Source organism: Artibeus jamaicensis, unplaced genomic scaffold (assembly GCF_021234435.1).
Source record: "Artibeus jamaicensis isolate MK-2021 breed Jamaican fruit bat unplaced genomic scaffold, CSHL_Jam_final contig_1526, whole genome shotgun sequence".
Classification (NCBI taxonomy): domain Eukaryota; kingdom Metazoa; phylum Chordata; class Mammalia; order Chiroptera; family Phyllostomidae; genus Artibeus; species Artibeus jamaicensis.
In genome coordinates this window covers 1,686,734-1,706,797 of record NW_026521297.1, presented here as the reverse complement: position 1 = coordinate 1,706,797, position 20,064 = coordinate 1,686,734, and the positions used below count along the sequence as shown (strand labels likewise).

The following is a 20,064-nucleotide window of genomic DNA, read 5'->3' as shown; positions in this document are numbered from 1 at the left end:
GTCTCTGTCTCTCGGTCTCTCTCATCTCTGTCGTTTCCTGTCCCTGTCCCTGTTCTTGATCTTTGGTCTCTTTTCCTCTTTCTCTACCACCTCAGATTCTCTCCACTGCTTCCCCTCCCTCCTAGGCTCTTCCCTCCCCTGTTCCAACCTCCCCCCCCACCTTCCTGGCCCTAGCAGAGAGACGCCCCCCAGGTTCCCTGGGGACCAAGGAGAGACTCCCTCCCACCCCCAGCCTCTCCCCGAGGTACTGGGCAATCTCAGACTCCTTCCCCTCTCCACCCCACGGACGGAGCCTTTCCCAGGACCCAAAGGGCGCCAGGAATGTGGGGCAAAGAGCGGGGAGGCCATCTGGAGGTCAGGAAATCAGGATGCCCCCGTGTCGCCCCCGTGTTGCCCCCCCCCAGCCTTGCCTCCCTTTCCTTCCAGCCTCTGACGCTGGACCTCACGCCCCCCCCCCTTATTCCCTGCCTCTCCTCGGGCCTCTAGGCCTCAGTTTTCCCTCTGAAAAATGGACAGACTCACCTCTGACCCACTTGTCCCTCAGGTCCCAGGGGAGTGTGTGCTCTCGAATGTTGATAGCATGATGAATGTGTACCCACTGGTAGTTTGTATTAAAAGGAGCCGAGAGCCCTGAGAAGGCCAAGAGCTGGGACTCCGGTTCTAAGCCTCCCCCCCCCCCCCATGTACAGATGCCCCTCGTATTTTAGGGCAAATGGAAGTAGGGACGGTGAGATGCGGACGTCAGTGGTGATTGTGGCCCGGAGGCCAAGTGAGGCTGTGGGTCCCTGGGGGCCCGTGGGGTGATGCTGTGTGACTTCCAAGTGTGGGAGAGGCTGTGATGGAGAGAGTTGTGTATCGGTGCACCCCCACGGCACTGGGGGTGACCGTGTGAGGGTGACAGCCTGACGGTGTGCTGCGGGGAGTCTGCGAGAGTGTGTGCCTCGGTGACAGTTGGGACGGGGTGTCACTGGGGTGGTGATGGGACTATGTGAAGTGTGTGAAATGCCAGGGGAGAGGTCATGGGCATGGCTGTGTGACCTTGTGAGTTACCTATTGTGTCACTGAAGGGTTACAGGGCTGTGTGAGGAACCATGAAACTGCATTTATTTAAACAACAACCATTCTTTGAGCCTTTCTGCTCCATGCCCAAACCTGTGCCGAGTGACACTGGCAATGCAGAGATGCCCTGGGCCTTTCTTCAGGGGGCACACAGGCCAGTGCGCCCCAAGCGGTGTCCGTGACGTGGCCTGGTGGCTGTGTGAACGTGTGTGATTCACACAGCGTCGCTGGAGCCCTGGAAAGTTGCAGTAGGATGTATGGCTGTGTGTCCCTGTGGACGAATGTCAACCTGGGGGCGAGGACCCGGGCTCTCTGCATGGGACTGTACATTGCACAGCTGTGAACACGCGTGAGGGACATGTCCTGTGAGGAGCAGGGTGTGGCATTCTGTGCTGAGCCTCTCTGTCTGTTAGTGGGACCGTGTGTGATACCATCCATGTGTGTGGCTCCGTGACTGCCTGAGACTCTGCAGGCGATGTCTGGGTGGGACGGTGTGAGAGACTGCACTACTGCTCTCCCACGTGACCTTGAGTGACTGGGACTCTCACAGGCGACTGGCCCCCTGCTCCCCGTCCCCGTTCGCCGCCAGCCCTGGCCCCGCCCCCTCCCACCACCACAGGCCGTCGCCTCTTCCAGAGCCCAGGCGGGGCAGTGGAGGCAGCAGCGGAGGCGGCAGCAGGACCGGTGAGGGCTCCCCCAATCCAAGCCCAGCCCCCCTACCCCCGTGGCCCCCTCAAGTTTTGGGGTCCCTCTCTCTTAGCCTGTGCCCCGCCCTCTCACCTCCTGTCTGTCTGTCTCTCCGAATCGTCCCAATCTCTGTCACTTCTACCTAGCTCTGTAACCTCTGCCTCTCTTCCCATCCTGGTCTGTCTCCACGCCTCTATCTCCTCTTCACCTCCCAGCCCATATTTTTGCCCGTTTCTCGGCCTTTTAGTCCCTGGTCCAGGCCGTGCCTCCCTAATTTGACTGACTGCTGCCCGTGGGCTGGTCTGAGACGCCCCCTGCCCCCCTCTCCCCGCCTGGTGCTGGGTGGGGGCTGTTCCGAGTGGGGCAGATCTGCAGGCAGGGGGCCCCCTGCAGACCTAAGCCCGCGGTCTTAGGACTTAGACCTAAGACCTAAGTCCGCCTCTCCAGTGCCTCAGCAGAGGGATGTCCCGTGCACTCTGGGCTTTATGCACAGCGGGGAAAGTTTTATCAGGTCGGGTTTCTGGCTGTGATTTGAACACCCTTTGCACTCCGAGAGTGGCAACTCCAAGAGTCGTTTCAAGCTCCGCGCCCGCCGGCTTCTGTGACTCTGCAGGACACCCCCAGGTTCCCCGGAGCCTCCACGTCCAGACTCGGGGTGACATTAGCACTTCCTCCGGGCGCAGCTCTAGGGCAACCACGCCCTCGGCAAACAACCCCCTCCCCTTTCCGCGAGGCTGCTGCGCTTCGGTGACAACCGGGGGCGGGCCCGGGGATCACGTGTCGGATCGCAGCCTCACCCCCCATCCACGCGTCTCTCCCACTCTCCCCCCATATCATTACGCGCATGGCCGGCAGGGGGCGCTGCCTCGGAGTCTGCGTGTATGACTCCGGAGTTGGGTGGCGCTGGGGCTGGGGTCAGCGCGGGGGGGGGGGGGGTGTTGACCCCTGACCCTGGCTCCGACCCCCCAGGCCGGCTGCCCCCGCGTGCCCTGACCCTCGCCGCCCGCGCCATGCCCAGCCGTCCACCCTGGAGGCCGCTGCTGCTGCTCTCGCTGTGGGGGCCGCTGCTCCGGAGGGCGGAGGTGAGGACCCGAGCAGCCCCAAGAGTTCAAGGCTTGGAGGGGGGTCTGGGGCCGGTTTTAAGTCTTCCCTCCACTGCAGAGAAGGGGGAAGACTGGTCCGTTTGTCCAGATTCGAGTTCTGATGGTGGTTTCCAATCCCTCCTCTTTCCTTCGCAAACCCTCCCGATGATTTCCAGCCACCACTTCCCCTGCTTTTCCTGAAGGTTTTCAGTCCCCCTTCTCCTCCTGCCCCCTAACTCCCCTGGTGGTTTCTAGGCACCCCTCAAGAGACAGAAGAGGTTTCTCTGCCACCCAAGACAGGACAGCCCCTCCAAGTCCCTCCAGGGCTTCTGGCCCACACGAACCACGCAGCCTGGGTGGGAGCAGAGGTCGGCGGGGGGTGGGGGTCCTCCCTTCTCTTTTTCCTTAGACAGGCTCCGAGGGGCAGACGGCGGGGGAGCTGTACCAGCGCTGGGAACGCTACCGCTGGGAGTGCCAGGAGACGCTGGAAGCCGCGGAGCCCCCAGCAGGTGTGACTGGAGAGGAGGCGGAGGGGGTGGGCTGGGGGGACGGGAAAGGCTAGAGTTCGGCGGGGTGGGCTTGGGGCGGTCCTAGGACTAAAGGGCAGGGCCTGATAGCGTTGTCCGGGACGCAGATACGGGTTGGGTCGGGGAGGCCTGGGTGGGCTTGGCCTCGGTGGGAAGGGCCTAAACCTGAGCGCGAGGCAGCTCAGATTAGTTTGAGAAGGCTGGGAAGAAGCTTGTAATGGGCGGGGTCTTCGGGGGTGCTGCACTGGGTGAGTGGAACCTGAAGTGGCCTGCAAAGGGACTTGGGGGTGGAGCCCTGGAAGGGCCTAGCGGAGTGGGAGGCACCTGCGAAGGGAACTTGCTCGGTGTAGAGCCCCGAGTAGGGCTGTGGGAGGGCGGGGCCTTGGGGTCTTGTGGGCGGAGCCAGGTGGGCGGGCCTAGGGCAGGGCTTGTGGGTGTAAGGGGCGTGGTGCGGTAGGTACACCTGACCTCTGGCCCCCACGCCCCGCCCCCAGGCCTCGCATGTAATGGGTCCTTCGATATGTACGTCTGCTGGGACTACGCTGCGCCCAATACCACTGCCCGTGCGTCCTGCCCCTGGTACCTGCCCTGGCACCATCAGGGTGAGGTGCTCCCTGCACTGCGGGCCCTTTCTGACACAAACAGCTCCTAATTCTTGCCCCAGACACCATTTCCCCGAAATTCACCTATGCCCCATCTCTTGCTTCCCTCTTTCCAGCTAGGTATCTCCCCCCCTCCGACTGTCCAGCACTGGCTGGACCGCCCTGATCCTGCCTCTGCCTGATAATGCCCCTTCTCCGTCTCCACCTGTCCGAGGACCACCCGGTTCTTATTTTCTCTCCTTCTTCTGAATATGTCTCTGGGCATCCTGGAGTTCCTTTCCTAACTAGCTATGCAGTCCAGGGCAGTTTAACTTCTTTGTGGGATTGATGATAGTACCCACTTTATAGGCTTCTTATGAATATGAAATCAATGCCGTGTAAAACTCCACATAATTGAGGGCCTATCCCCGTCACCATCACATTGGCTGTCTCTCCCTGCCTTAGTCTCACAATCGTTGTTCTGTCTCCCTCTCTCTCTGTGCCTCTGATCCCCTCCCTCAATTCCCCACAGTGGCTGCAGGCTTTGTCCTTCGCCAGTGTGGCAGTGATGGCCAATGGGGATCTTGGAGAGACCATTCTCAGTGTGAGAACCCAGACAAGAATGGGACCTTCCAGGTAAGAAGAGGTGAGGGATTCAGGCTGGATGTCCAGGGAGAGGTAAAGAGGCAGCCCCCTCGGACCAAGCCTGAACCCCTTGTATTGCTCACGATTCAGGGTTCCAAGTGATAGAAACTCAACTTACACTCGCTTGATGGAAATAAAATGTATTTACTTTACAGCTTCAGGTGCAGCTGGATCTAGGTGCTGGAACTATGTTGTTGGAAATATATATATATATATATTTTGCTCACCATATTGTGTCTATATTTTTCTCTTTGCTGGTCTCATCTTTTCTGTGGAGTGGAAAAGGTTTTCCCCATTAACACTGGGCTCATATCCTGCCCACCAGGCAACACTGTGGGGGGACTGAGCTTTGTTCTCAATAGCTCCAGCATAATGTCCCAGGACTGCCTTTTGGGGAATTTTATTCTTCATTTACAGTTGACATGCAATATTATTTATATTGGTTCCAGGTGTACAGCGTGATAGTTAAGCAATCACACAATTTACAAAGTAAACCCCTCAATATTTAAGTACCCCCTGGCTCCAAACTCACAGGACTGAGGACTCTTAATGGTTTGGGTCCAATGGCCACCCTGGACTACTCGCTCTGTAGGAGAGTGTGGGGGTGTTAGAATGCTCTGATTGGCTGGTCTCACGTCCAGCCCTGGAGCTGAGTGGTGGCATTAGCCCCACTCAGACAAGGGGACTTGGATCCTCAAGAGAAAATTGAGGTGTTGGGCGAGAAGAGCAGAAATCTGTCTGGCCCCTTTCTGGTCCTGGGGAAGAAGCCGAGTTCTCTTCCTGTGTCTTCCCCTCCTTCCCCAGGACCAGAGGCGGATCTTGGAGCGGCTCCAGGTCGTTTACACCGTGGGCTACTCCCTGTCCCTGGCCGCGCTGCTGCTAGCTCTGCTCATCCTGGGTTTCTTCAGGTGGGACCCCCCAGCCCACCCCCCAGTGAGGGGCAGAGGCAGAGACTGAGCCTTAGTTTGGCGAGTAAGATGGGGTGGTCAAGCCTCCACCCGCAACGAGCTCCCGCCCAGTGGTGGTTCTGTGGGAAGAAGGGCTGGGAGGTGGTTTAAGGGGCTCTGTGTGGCCAAGGACAGGTCTCCAGGAGTCCCTAGACCGCCTCCCGACCCCGCAGGCGGCTGCACTGCACTCGAAACTACATCCACATCAATCTGTTCACATCTTTCCTGCTGCGGGCGGCAGCCATCCTCACCCGAGACCGGCTGCTGCCTCCGCTCGGCCCCTCCCCTGGGGACCAGGCCCCCGTTCTGTGGAACCAGGTGAGCGTCGTCCTTCTGCTCCACAGACTGCGATTCTGCCGCTGTAGTAGGCTAGGCGGTTCCCCTTCTAGTGGCTACCCCGTACACTCTAAGTTTTTCTGTCTCTTGAGCACTCCAAATACTTTTGGAGAGGGACTCCCAACTCAGCCCCCTCCATTGCTGACCCCATCACTTTATTGGAAATTTCCATTCTCTTTCACTGTATTACCAGTCATGGGACTTTCCACCAATGGGAGAGTCTTCTGCTGGAGGTGAGGAGGAGACAAGATGGGAGAAAGCAGCTGATGGGGGGGGGGGGGAAGTGATAGATTCCTGTTTGTTCCTAAGAGACAAGGTGAGAGAGACCAGAGGCTGAGGGCAGAGATGAGAAAAACTATCCTGTAGCCGCTTGGCCCACTCCAGCTGTTAGGACGCCGTGGGGCGGGGGAATCCGTGTGTGGGTGGGTAAGGGGTGATGGGGTGGAAGAAACCTTTGGAGAGGTGGAGTAGGTGAGTTCATTTCTCAGAAGGAGAGAGGCCAGATTTGGGAGGGTCTGGGAAAACTTTGATAGCGAGATGGAAGATACCAATTGTTTAAGAGGTTAGAGTGGGAAACCAGCCACAAGTACTGTCCTTCGGGAATGTAGAGTGGGAGAATATTGGAGGACAACAGATAGGGGTGGGCCCTGGCTGGTGTGGCTCAGTGGATTGAGCATGGGCCTGTGAACCAAAGGGCTGCGGGTTGGATTCCCAGTCAGGGCACATGCCTGGGTTGCAGGTCATGTCCCCAGTAGGGGGCGCGCGAGAGGCAACCACACATTGATGTTCCTCTCCCTCTCTCTCTCCCTTCCTTTCCCTCTCTCTAAAAATAAATATATAAAATCTTAAAAAGAAAGACAGAGAGAGAGAGAGAGAAAGAAATGGGGTGGAAAGACGACCAGGTGGAGGAGACCTTGGGGACACCCGCAGCTCTGACCGCCCCTCCCCATCCATGTCTGGCCACCCCTTAGGCTATAGCCACCTGCAGAACGGCCCAGATCGTGACCCAGTACTGCGTGGGCGCCAGCTACACGTGGCTACTGGTGGAGGGCATTTACCTGCACAGCCTCCTGGTGCTCGTGGGAGGTCCCAAGGGGGGCCACTTCCGCTGCTACCTGCTCCTCGGCTGGGGTGAGCCCCGACCCTGTCCCCTGCCCAGCCCGGTGCACCAACGCGCCCCGACTACCCTGCTTGTCTGTCTCGGGGAGTCTCTTCCTCTCTGCAGGCGTTTGCCTCCCCACCTCGGCCGGGGAATGCCGCGGGTCTTGGGCCAGGCGGGGCCCGTGCACGTGCTGACAGCTGCGGCGGGGTGGGGGGCGGGGGTCGGGGTCTGCACAGGGGCCCCCGCGCTTTTCGTCATTCCCTGGGTGATCGTCAGGTACCTGTACGAGGACACGCAGTGAGTCGCGGGTCCGGGGCCTAGCCTGGGAGGTGGGCGGGGCTTTGAGGCAGGTGGGCGGGTGTGATGGAAACGCGGGGTGGTTCTGATGGCTTCTGGGGGCTTGGAGGGGCGGGGTGGGTGGGGGTGTAAAGAAATGGCAGCTGGGAAAGACTGTTCGAGGACTACTGGAAGGGGCGGGATGAGCGCGGGGCCGGCTTGGTAACAGGCGGGCTTTAAAGAATGTGGGTGTGGCCTTGAGGGAGAGGGGCGGAGCCTGGCGAGTGAATAATTGACCTGCGCCTCCAGCGGTTTCAACCCTTTAGCTTTACAACCACTCCTGCAGGTGCTGGGAGCGGAACGAGGTCAAGGCCATTTGGTGGATCATACGCACCCCTATCCTCCTGGCTATTTTGGTACGGCCGGCCCTGCCTCCTCCAGGCCGTCTTTAGGGATTTCCTATCCTGGGAAGAGGGGCGCCACCCTGTATCTCCTAGAACAGGATCCGGAGGGCTCAGCCTCTCTCTCTCCCCGCAGATTAATTTCTTCATCTTTATCCGCATTCTTGGCATCCTCGTGTCCAAACTGAGGACACGGCAGATGCGCTACCGGGACTACCGGTTGAGGTAGGGAAGGGAGGGGGATAAGTAGGGACTGAGGGCCAGGCTGGAGATGGGGACCCGGGGCCACAGCACAGCTGCCACCCTTTCCCCCTAGGCTGGCTCGCTCCATGCTGACGCTGGTGCCCTTGCTGGGTGTCCACGAGGTGGTGTTTGCTCCCGTGACAGAGGAACAGGCCCGGGGCCACCTGCGCTTCGCCAAACTCGGCTTTGAGATCTTCCTCAGCTCCTTCCAGGTGCTCAGGCTGGGCGCGGGCGCTCCACCCCTTCCACCCGGGCCCTTCTCCGCAAAGCGGCAGGAGGGTTGTTACCGCCATCCTCTGGCGCAGCCGCTGAAGGGGGCGTGAGGACGGGACTTTGTTCATTCATTCTACACAAAACACTGAGCTGGCTCTGTGCTGAGTTGAGGAAGCAGCAGGGACCAAGACAGGTGACAGGTGGCCTCAGCAGTACTGCCTCCTGATGAAGACCTAGGGCTTTAAGACCTGGCAGAGCTGGGGCCACCCTGGGGTCTGGCAGTTGGAAGCTCTGTGGCCTTCACCTGAAGGTCGGAGCTCGGGTGGGCAAGACAGTTACTTAAAGTGTAAAACGTAAGGAGACCCTCCCTCCAAAAGTAAAGGCTGACCTTGCACTTGCTCGCCCTAACACGGGGCCCCACCCTGCTGTACCTCCTCCGGCCCAGTTTTCTCATCTCTAAAGTGGGGACAACACTAGTTTCACCCCACAAGCCTGTTCGTTTCATTAAATTCAGCAAACACTGACTGAATATTTACTATGTGCTGAGCACTTTTCCATGCTCACTGTGGGCATGCCAAAAAGAACCAAATGAGAGCCCTGGCTGGTGTAGCTCAGTGGATTGAGTGCGGGCCTGTGAACCAGAGAATCGTGGTTCGATTCCCAGTCAGGGCACACGCCTGGGTTGCAGGCCAGTTCCCAGCAGGGGGCACACGAGAGGCAACCATACATTGATATTTCTCTCCCATTGATATTTCTCTCCCTCCTTCCCTTCCCCTCTAAAGATAAATAATTAAATTAAAAAAAAAAAGAACCAAATGGTCTCTACCTTCTAGTGGGAGAGGCAGATGCTAAATACACCACATGGGTATTGGGTTGGCCAGAAAGTCCATTCAGATTTTCTGTAAAAGATGCATTGTTCGTTTTTACCAATAACTATTGATTTGGATATTATGAGTATGTCCAGTATCTCTCGCTATTGGCTTCTAGTGGGTAGAGGCCAGGGGTGCTGCTAAACATCTTCCAGTGCATAAGACAGCCCCACTGCAGAGAATTATTTGGCTAAATCTCAATAGTCCCAACAAACTTCACAAACCACTTTTGACACATTCGATCTATCACAGCGTCTTCCCCACACACTGCACAGATCTTTTTCTTTTTACATTTCAGTTGCATTTTTACGTTTCTTGATTAATAAAGCATCACACGCCAAAAAATGTTGCATGTTTTTTCCACCCTTAATATTAAAATGGCTGCGCAAAAAACTCACCAATTTCGATACGTTTTTAAAAATGCACACTGATATGGCAGCTGTCATCATACAATCTAAGAAAATTGTTTTTAATGAAATTAAAGACAATGAAATTGAAGCACTACTAGAGCCTTGTACGGAAAAAAAGGAAATAAACTTTTTTGGCCAACCCCATAAAATATACGGAATGGCAGATGTGAAGATATGCCTGGGGGGGGAAAGGCAAGAAAATAGAGGTGAGCATCAGAGGAAGGGCAGGGGTATAGGTGGGGGATCAGGGAGGGCCTCCCCCAGAAGGAGATGTTGGAGCAGAGACTGGAAGGAGGGGAGGGAATGAGCGAGGCAGTTACTGGGGAAACGTTCCAGTAAGAGAACCCTTAAGGGTAATGACCCTGAAGTGGGAGTGAGGGTCTGTCACGATGAAGATTGGTGTGCCCAAAGCAGCGGGAGCCAGCGGGAGAGAAGACAATAGCTGACCAATGACACATGTAAATTATCAACTTGTAGTAATTTATCCAGTGATTTATTATTAATTATAAATCTAAGTGTATTTCTATTTATTGAAATTTCTATGTGGACTGTATCCAAGTAGAAAACAATGAATGATTGTGAAAACTATTAATAATGTATACTCAATCATTAAAATTAACCAATAACAATGATAATAACTAGTTTAATCATTGATAATGATTACATAATATATAATAATGGAAAGAGAAGTCATAATAAGATTAAGAAAAAGGTTTGACACTATGTGCCAGGCACCACAGCTTCTTGCATTTTTAAAATGTATTTTTAGAGAGAGGGGAAAGGAAGGAGAAACAGTGGGAGAGAAACATCAATGTGTGGTGGCTTCTCGAGTGGCCCCTACTGGGTACCTGGCCTGCAACCCAGGAATGTGCCCTGACTGGGAATTGAACCTCGATCCTTTGGTTCACAGGCCCGTGCTCAATCCACTGAGCTACACCAGCCAGGGTGCTTGTTGCATATTAATACCTCGATTCTCTCACCACGACCTCTGTATTACCCCACTTTCCAGATGAAAAAACTGAGGCCCAGAGGGGTTCAGCAGCTTGCCCAAGTTGGATAGAAAGAAGGGAAGTGGTTATCACATGCGGGGTCCTTTTTATTGCTCAGCAAACCAGACAGGGCAAGGGGTGGGGAGAGCAAATGTGGGAGCGGGGAGCCGAGGAGAAGGTGACTACAAAAGTTTAGGACTTTTGTGGTCTAGGGCCTGGCAAAGGTCCGGGCTTTAAAGGGGTGTTTATAATTCTGCCCTCAACCCCTGATTTAACCCCGCGCCTTCTTTGACAGGGCTTGCTGGTCAGCTTCCTCTACTGCTTCATCAACAAGGAGGTAGGGAGAGCCCTGGCCCGCGCCCTCTGGCGGCCGCGCGGGGAACAGCGTGCCGGGCACCGCCTCTGAGCGCCGTCCTGTTGTTGCAGGTGCGGTCGGAGATCCGCCGTGGCTGGCACCGCTGCCGCCTGCGCCGCAGCCTGGGCGACGAGCCGCGCCAGCCCCCCGAACGTGCCTCTTCGACCTGGCCTTTGGGCTCGGGATCCCGCCAGATCGCAACTGGCTACACCGTGTCCTCGGGGAACCTTCCAGGGGCTGGGGATGAGGCTGGCCGGGCCTTGGAAAGTTACTGCTAGGCAGGGGATTGCTGCGATCATTCAGTTAGCATGTATTTATTGAGTGCCTACTGTGTACCCAGCCCCTTGTGGAGGGTGCTGGGGAAGTGGGGGCGGGGTGGGGGCAGGCAACAGAAGACGAGGTCCCTGTCCTAGAGTTCACAATTGAGTGGGGGGAAGCAGACCGTGAAGTACAAGTTCTATACCCACTGTGTGGAATGGCTGATGAGGAAAAATTAGAAGGGTGCCTAGGGTGGTCTGGGCGGGCATCTCTGTGGAGGTGACATTTAAGCCACGATTGCAAGCGGTGAAGGAGACAGCTTTGGGAAGAACTGGCAGGCAAGATTCTAGGCAGAAGGAACAGCATCTGCAGAGGCACAGGAGCAGGAAGGAGCTTGGCCTTGTCTTGGAAACAGAGCGGCTGCTTTCATGGCTGGAGCTGGGATGAATTGAAGCCAACAAATGGAGAGAGACTGGGCAGGGGCACAGGAGTTGGGATTTATTCCAGGTGCATGGAAAATTCTTAGCAGGAGCAAGCACCTCATGGGCTAATGTATTTTTTATTTATTGCATTTTATTTTATTTATTTTTAGAGAGAGGGGAAGGGAGGGAGATAGCGAGGGAGAGAGACATCAATGTGTGGTTCCCTCTCACACGACCCCTACTGGGGACCTGGCCCGCAACCCAGGCATGTGCCCTGACTGGGAATCCAACCGGGGATCCCCTGGTTCACAGGCCTCGCTCAGTACACTGAGCCACACCAGCCAGGGCCTGATATTTTAAACAGAGCCTTCTGTCTGCCCTGTGGGCGAACAGACCGTTAGGGAAGTGGGAGCCCAGTGAGGGCACTGCAGGCAGGGGCGGATGGTGGCTGAAGCAGGGTAGCAGCCACGGAGGGTGTGAAGCAGCAGGACTCTGGAGCTGTTTTGATGGTAGAGCCGAGTGTTTGGCAAGGGATCGCATGAGCAAAGTTTGGCAAGAAGTCCGGGAAGGCTGGTAGGTTTGAGACCGTGGAGAGAGGAGATAGGGAGGCTGCGTTCAGGATGGGGTGAACCAGGAGTGCTCTTTGGACATGTTGGGCTGGGACTAAGGGCCTGGAGCTCACGAGAGAGGTTAGAAGTGTGAGCCCACTGGGGTGCAGAGGATTCAGTGCGCAGACGAAGGCCTTGGCCGAGACCTGACATCCGAGGCCAGGACCACGGCTAGGTGGGGACTGTGGCTGCGCATTCCCACCCTCCTGGGGGACCCCAGGGCACTGGGAGAACTGGGGGGAACCAAGAGCCACAATGTAGCTGGGCCACCTCTACACAGGTAAAACCCTCACTTCTAAATCCTTCAGATTCAGTTAGTACCTGGGTGTTGCTGATTCCTCTCCTTGGGTCTCCAGCTCCCTGGGCAGAACTCAGTCCTTTAAGCAGGAGGAGGCCTTGTTGGGCCTCCTTTGTGGGTTCTGCGAGGGTAAGGCCCCAGGGCAGGGCCCTTGTAAATAAAGCATGACGTAACAGTTGTGTGTCTTTAATCCTTATCCCAGGATGTTTAATGATTTTAGAGAGAGGGGAAGGGAGAGACATCGGTCCAACCCACAACCTAGGTATGGGCCCTGACTATCAAACCCAAAACCTTTTTTGGTGTATTGGATGTTGCTACGATCGTGCCACCTGGCCAGGACAGCAGTTGTGTGTGTGTGTGTGTGTGTGTGTGTGTGTGTGTGAGAGGATCTGTCTTGGCTGGGCGCCTGTGGTGGCCACACCCCCTGGAGGGTAGCACTGTTCATCCCGTCACGTGTTGCCATGGTAACATGGACATCAACAAGACACTGTGCTGCCCCTGTCCGCCCTGCGTCAGAGAGCTGCCATAGAAAATGTTCATGTGATCTAACGCTTACATATAAACATTTACAGTATATACAATTAAGATTCCATGTGTGGACCCTGGCTGGTGTGGCTCAGTGCATTGAGTGCTGGTCTGCAAACCAAAGGATCACTGGTTCGATTCCCAGTCAGGGCACATGCCTGCACTGCAGGCCAGGTCCCTAGTATGGGGAGTGTGAAAAGCAGCCACACACTGTTTTTCTCCCTCTCTTTCTCCTCCCTTCCCCCCTCTCTGAAAATAAATAAAATCTTAACAAAAAAAGACTACCTATGTGAATCCTGGCTGGTGTAGCTCAGTGGATTGAGTGCAGGCCTGTGAACCAGAGGATCACAGTTCGATTCCCAGTCAGGGCACATGCCTGGGTGCAGGCCAGTTCCCAGCAGGGGATGCACTAGAGACAACCATACATTGATATTTCTCTCCCTCTCTCCTTCCCTTCCTCTCTAAAGATAAATAAAATCTTAAAAAAAAAAGAGTGAAGCTGCAAGCCTCAAGTCTTCGAATCAACAGTCTGATTATTTGGCTACTGAGTGCTTAGCTGTGGAAGGTAACATATTATTTACATATAACCATTTTTATTTAATTGTATTTTTAACCACATTTTAAATCATAATATATACACATAATACAAGTTTTGCTATTTTACCCAAAAGAAAAAGTGTAAAGCTGCAGGAAACAGCCTGGTTCAAATCTTAGTCTGGCTACTTATTAGCTGTGTGACTTGGGGAAAATTCTCAGCCTCTCTGTGCCTTAACTCCCTCTTCTGGGAATAGGAGGTAGTAAATGACAGAGCCTGCTCAGAGCTGTTGGGAGGAGCCTGAACAGCAGAGCCTAGGGCTGGCAGCGACAGCTCAGCAGGTGACAGGCAGCATGACGGCCACCACTATTTGGGTACTGATGGCTTTTTAATGTGTATCTCTTCCTGTCAGTGAGGGCAGGTCGGGGGCTGTCCCAGGCCCTGATGTGTCCCCAACATGGCAACACAGAGCTAGACACAGAGGAGGTATTTAGGGGTCATTTCCCCGACTCAACAAACAGAAAAGAGAACAAATGAAATTTTGAGCCAGATCGACTCATCGAGCGGTGGGAAGAAAGGAGAGTAGTAAGCACAAGCTAAGAAAGACTGAAATAGGGAAGAGCAAAAGCTCTAACTGATTCATGGCACATATGGGGAAACTGAGGCACGGAGGGGGCAGAGACAGGACCTGTTCACCTGCTCGAGGTCCTGATGCCGATGCTGGGCCGCACACCCAGCTGTCTCCCTCCCCCAAGTCCACCCCACTCACAGGGCCCTGGGAACAGACAGACGCCACTAGAAAAAAAACACAGTTTATTGTTTTCATGTCAAGGGTCAAGGTCAAGCCTTTGCAGGTGGGGGGCGGATGGCGAGTCCTGTGGGCAGGGACGGGCCCTACTTGCCGGCGATGAGCGGGTTCCGCAGGACCACGATGACCGAGTCCCCGCGCAGGAACATCTTGGAGATGTAGCGGTCCTTGTTGACTGGCTTGGACTTCTTCTTGCCTTTGCCGCTCTTGGGGACCTCGGTCCACATCTCCTTCACATTCTCTAGCACCATGTTGCAGTGCCTGGAGGGGACAGGGAGTGGGGGGGCGGCGGGCATGAGGGGGCAGCCTTCTCTGAGGTGCTGCCTCTCCCCTCCAGCAGTGAGGCTGCGGGCCCTGGGCCGGGACAGCCGGGCGGCCACCGCCACCTCTGCAAGTCCCCGCGGGGAGGCTGGGGCAAAGGACCGCGTGGCTCTGTGCCTCAACTTCCCCCTCTCCAAAACATCTCACAGGGCTGGTGTGAAGGTTACATGCATCAACACAGCGTTCTGGTGTGAGAGACTGAGAACAGGGCCCGGCACAGAGCGAGGCAGACGACACGGTTCCGCTTGTGCCTTTTAACTCGTGCTATTTCTGGAGGCATCCGCAAAGGAGCTGCTTCCCTTTGGAGAACCAGAGGCCCCTGGGGCCTGAGGCGGTGCCCGAGCCTCCATTCATCCTGCTCTGTCCTGGTCCTCAGATTGCTGGGCGGGCAGGTGTGAAGAGAGTATGGAGCAGCTCACTCAACGATCGCTTGTAATGAATAAAACAGACAGTATCCCTGCCGTCATGGGGTGCGCGTTCTAGGGAGGGGAGAAGGACGCGAGGCAAGAGAACAGAGACCTGGACCTGTAATGTACTGTCAGGTGCTGGCTGCTATGAGGAAAAACTAGCCCTGGCTGGTGTGGCTCAGTGGGCTGAGCGCCAGCCAGTGAACTGAAAGGTCACCGGTTCAATTCCCAGTCAGAGCACATGCCTGGGTTGCAGGCCGAGTCCCTGGTTGCGGTGGGGTGGGGGTGGGGGTGGGGGTGGGCGAGTGAGAGGCAATCAATCGATGTTTGTCTCATACATCAATGTTCCTCTCCCTCTCTTTCTCCCTTTCTTCCCCTCTAAAAATAAAATCTTAAGCCCTGGCTGGTGTAGCTCAGTGGATTGAGCACGGGCCTGTGAAGCAAAGGGTCACCAGTTCGATTCCCAGCCAGGGCACATGCCTGGGTTGCAGGCCAGGTCCCCAGTAGGGGACACATGAGAGGCAACCACACAATGGTGTTTCTCTCCCACTCTTTCTCCTTCCCATCCCCCTCTCTTCTAAAAATGAATAAAATATTTAAAATAAATAAATAAATAAAATCTTAAAAGAAAAACTAAAGCAAGGTGAAGGGATAAAAAGATATATAGAATTATATCCAAGTAATAAGAAAAAAATTAAGAAGCGTGCGGAAGCTCTGTGCCTTGCTGTGGAGTAAACCCCAGGAGACGCCGTGGAGTGAAAAAGGCACGCGGGGAACAGGGGGCATGGGAAGTTCTCCTTTGCAGGGAAAAGGGGGCAAGGGTGGGAGAAGACGCCTGCCCACGTGCTTTATTTTTATTTAATGTATTGCTTTTGGAGAGAGAGGAAAGGAGAAAGAGAGAGAAACACCAGTTTGTCGTCCCACTTACTGCTGCATTCATTGGTTGCTTCTTGACATGCGCCTTATGGGGGATCGACCCCCCTACCCTGGCTTATGCGGATGACGCTCTGACCAACTGAGCTACTTTACCTGGCCGGGGCTTGCCCGTGCGCTTCTGCAATGCAGAATCTCGGAAAGACACCTAGAGATTGGTGGCAGTAGGGTGACCCAGGGGACAAGCCAGATAGAAACTCTTCACTGGACTCTTGTTAAGTGAAAAAGCCAAAGTCAAAAACTGTGTGCCGTGCCATTGGCAGTGACCTAAAAATAGAAAGCATCGTCCTCCATCATGATGTCTGATGTTATATTCAAGCAATATCCTGGAGGGAACCTGAGCAATCAGCCATGGTGGGAGCTCTGGGGACGGCAACTGGGGGCAGGGGGCAGGGAGGAAAGACTTGCTATTCATTGGGTGCCTTTTGTAGCTTTCAGATTTGGCTCAGTAAGTGCACTACTCACTCAAGGAAGCAACATAATTAAGTAGATAGATAGGGTGGTTGAGAACGCAGTAGCTGACTTATAGCAATATCCTCAGCCCACTCATATGTGTGAAAAGATGCCCAGAGCACAGGGAAGGTGCTTTTTTAAAACAACCAATTTATGGTATGACTACGACGTACCAACACCACGAAAGACTCCCTGAGTGAAATGTGACTGGGTACACAGTAGGGGGGAGGCTGGGTCAGTGGGAGAGGTGGGAGGTTCACATAGGGGCAGGTAAGAACTAGAGGAGGATGGAAAGGAGTCAACTTAAAAAAAATAAAGCTTGTATATACCCCGCACCCTGCTGTGCGCCCGCCAGACGCCCAGGCCTCTTCTAAGCACTTTCTAAGCATTAAACCATCAATCACAGCATCCCACCCCCAGGAGGTAAACACCAGTGTCGCCCCCACCTCCAGAGCAGGCAACTGGGCACCCCAGGTCACACAGACCACATCCGCATCCAGGTCTCTCTGCCTCCTTGTGCTCGCACTTCCTGTTGTTCTTAATCTCCTTTTACTCAAGGAAAGTGAGGCTCATAACGCAAGACTTGTTCACGGTCACACAACAGCCGGTGGCCAGGATTAAGCCCGAGCACACTCCTGTGAGGACAGCGCTTCCCCAATGCTAACTAAAGGCTACGGCTTCTGTTTGTTGAGCATTATCCCACGTTAGATACCGAGTCCAGTGCTTTTCGTAGTATCTTTAGTCTTCACAAGTGTTCTCTGAGGGGCATGACAGAGAAACAGGCCCAGAGAGAAAACCCACTTCCCATTCCCTGCAGCTGGAACACGCAAACCCCAGTCTGCACGTTCATTTTACTCAGGCCTGCTCACCGCTGCTTCTTCAGAGGGGGCTTCCCTTCGCAGTATTCTACACTCTCGGCTGGCTTTGCTTTTCTCTGTAGATATTATCACTTCCTGACACCTCCCTACCTATGACAAGCTCCCCAAGTTTAGGGTCCACATTTGTTTTAGTCACTGCTGCACCTCCAAGCCTGAAATAGCATCTGGCATGGCATACGCTCTAATGATATAACAAATGGATCGAGAACATCCTGTGTGCCAGGTGCTGGACTTACAGTGATTACCACACTTGACATGTATTAAGCCACTGAGTCTTTGCAACCACTATGGTTACCGTCACCATACAAATGAGATAGTCATGTGCTGAAAGTCATGTGGCTGGCACGTCATGGGACGTGCACCCATGACGACTGGCTTCTAAGCAGATGAACAAACAGTTGGAGGGGCAGCAAGAGCCGGTCATGCCTTGGGTATTAAGGTGTTCCCTCCCCCAGCTTCTGAGAAACCCAGCTCCTTGGACTGGAGCTGGGACTGCTTCTCCAGGCCTGGACAGTGCCCCTCCCAAGACCTTGTCAAAAAGCCTTCCGGGGCACTGGCTGGTATAGCTCAGTGGATTGAGCGCGGGCCTGCGAACCAAAGGACTGCAGTTCGATTCCCAGTCAGGGCACATGCCTGAGTAGCAGGCCAGTTCCCAGTAGGGGGCGCACGAGAGGCAACCATGCATTGATGTTTCTCTCCCTCTCTCCTTCCCTTCCCCTCTAAAGATAAATAAAATCTTTAAAAAAAAAAAAAAAAGCCTTCCCGGAGGACCCTGGCTGGTGTGGCCCAGTGGATCAAGTGCCGGCCCCAAAACCGAAGGGGTCACTGCTTCAATTCCCAATCAGGGCACATGCCTGGGGGCTTGAGAGAAGCAACTGATAAATGTATCTCTCAAACATTGATGTTCTCTCCATCCCTTCCTCTTCTCTAAAAATAAAAATCTAAAGTAAATAAAAAAGCCTTTACCTGTCAAAAGCCTTCACTCGTCCCAGGAGCTTCTTGTTGTTGCGACAGTTGATGAGCACCTGGGTGTTGTTCTTGACCGACTGCGTGAGCACGGACAGTGGGCCTGTGTTAAACTCCTCCTCCTCCCGCTTCTGCAGCTCCTCCGGGGTCATCTCGCTCTTGGGCTTGTTGAGGAGGCTCCTGAGTGGGCAAGCATGGAATCCAGAGGTTAAGAGAGCCCAGAGCTGGAGTGTGGGTGGGCACGTCCTGGGCTCAGAATCTCTCCAGCCTTTCCCCCAACACACCCACCCTCTTGCTCAATCCTCGCTTGGCACCCCCATTTGGACACCTAATAGATTTCCAACCTTGCTCATCCCAGGTTGAGCTCCACAATGCCCGGCCACCTCAATTTAGTCTATCCGCCGCCTTCCTCATCTCCATCTATGCTGACTCCATCCTTCCAGTTCTCAGAGCAAAAACTCTGATGTCATCTTCATTCTTTTCAACCTGTCAGCAAATCCTATCATCTGCCTCTAAACTATGTCCACAATCTGCCCAACTTTTACCATGGCCTGAACCTCCATCATCTCTCTCCTAGAGTCTTACTGGTCTCCCTCTCTTCACTCACACTCCCCAATGGTGTTCTCCACAGCAGTCCCAGGGGTGTACCAAGGCCCAAGTCACATCACCTCACTGATCAAAACCCTCCCATGGCTCCCATCTCACTGTAAAAAGTTTTTACCACGGCTGCATCTACCTATCTCTCACTCTGTTCCAGGCCCAGTGGTCTCCTGGGTGGTTTAGAGGTTAGGCATCTTAGGCCTCTGCATTTGTTCTTCCCTCTGCCTGGATGCCTCCCCAGGTACCTCTGTGGTTTGTCCTCTCATTTTCTTCAGGTCTTTTGCTCAAAAGGTGCCCTCTCCATGTGTCCTTCTGTGCTAGCTTTGCAGTTCATGTCTCTCAAAATTGGCATTAGTTATTGTTTTTACTCTGCCCCGATCACCTAACATACCATATACTTTACCAGTTTATTAATCATTACATGTAACCACCAGTCTCTTCCCACTCCATAAGCTACAACAGAGGACTTTTCTTGGGGGGGGGGCGGCATTCACTAATATATCCCATGTATCTACAACAGTGTCTGATACATGGGCACTGAATACATAATTGCTTAACTGATAAGCAAATAAAATCATTTCTGTGTCTCATGATCCGGAAATGTCGCGAATTAAGGGTCGAAAAGCCAACCGTCTCCAGCTCAAATTATACGGATCGTCTCAAATCGTTATTTCTAAAACCCCACACTTCCCTCTTCTAGGTTCTTTATTCGTAAAGTCGCTTGCGCTTAGAATTCATTTCAATAAGACTAATTATTTGAGAAAGCCGCCAGCTTATCACATGATAAAGCTGTTCCTTCTCCTGAACTCAGGAGCCGTCAAAGGCCCCACGCCCGTTCTCAAACTCAGGAAAAAAATCGCCACTTGACCCCTAAAATCGCCGCCTCCGCCCCCCATTCTGCCATCCCCTTCCTCTGGTCAATGGCAAAATTTACACCCTCCACCCACTACAACGGTTTAAGCCTTGCCCATCTCACATGGTGGCTGTGGATACACTCTCCCGACACCTCCGTCCACTCCGCGTTGCCTCTGCCTCCTTGGAGAGTGCGCGACGGGGCGGGACTTCCGCTTCCTGCAGCTCACTTCCTGAGGCGCCAACGGAAACTCAAAGGGCGATGTGGGCGGGGCCTGTTGCCATAGCGAGGCCACCAGCTTTGCCCAGTGTTGGGGTTAACGCCTTGCTTAGTGGTTCAAGGTCATTCAGGACCATGCGGCTTAGGTGTTCACGGCAATGGAGGGGGGGGGAAAGCGGGTCTGACTTAAGCCATTTAATTGTAGATCAGCACAGGTGGCAGGAGAATAAGAGCGAGGCATTTCCAAATGCCCGCCAG

The 20,064-nt window shown here is 54.3% G+C and overlaps 2 protein-coding genes across 2 annotated transcripts; one reads left to right on the top strand and one right to left on the bottom strand.

Annotated features, from left to right (window-relative positions):
• Nucleotides 1–1,718: 1,718 nt before the first annotated feature.
• On the top strand, nt 1,719–13,363 carry GIPR (gastric inhibitory polypeptide receptor). Its single transcript, XM_037136783.2, has 14 exons — nt 1,719–1,743; nt 2,716–2,828; nt 3,238–3,337; nt 3,850–3,957; nt 4,469–4,572; nt 5,386–5,489; nt 5,702–5,846; nt 6,836–6,995; nt 7,203–7,263; nt 7,589–7,658; nt 7,780–7,868; nt 7,960–8,098; nt 10,663–10,704; nt 10,794–13,363. The coding sequence occupies exons 2-14, from the start codon at nt 2,757–2,759 to the stop codon at nt 10,998–11,000; spliced, it is 1,401 nt and encodes a 466-aa protein (XP_036992678.2). The 5' UTR covers nt 1,719–1,743; nt 2,716–2,756; the 3' UTR covers nt 11,001–13,363.
• Nucleotides 13,364–14,164: 801 nt separating this feature from the next.
• SNRPD2 (small nuclear ribonucleoprotein D2 polypeptide) lies at nt 14,165–19,815 on the bottom strand. The gene is made up of 3 exons (XM_037136812.2): nt 19,711–19,815; nt 18,135–18,314; nt 14,165–14,437 (listed from the first exon to the last, which is right to left on the bottom strand). Coding segments are annotated over exons 1-3 (357 nt in total). The 5' UTR covers nt 19,713–19,815; the 3' UTR covers nt 14,165–14,262.
• Nucleotides 19,816–20,064: the final 249 nt, after the last annotated feature.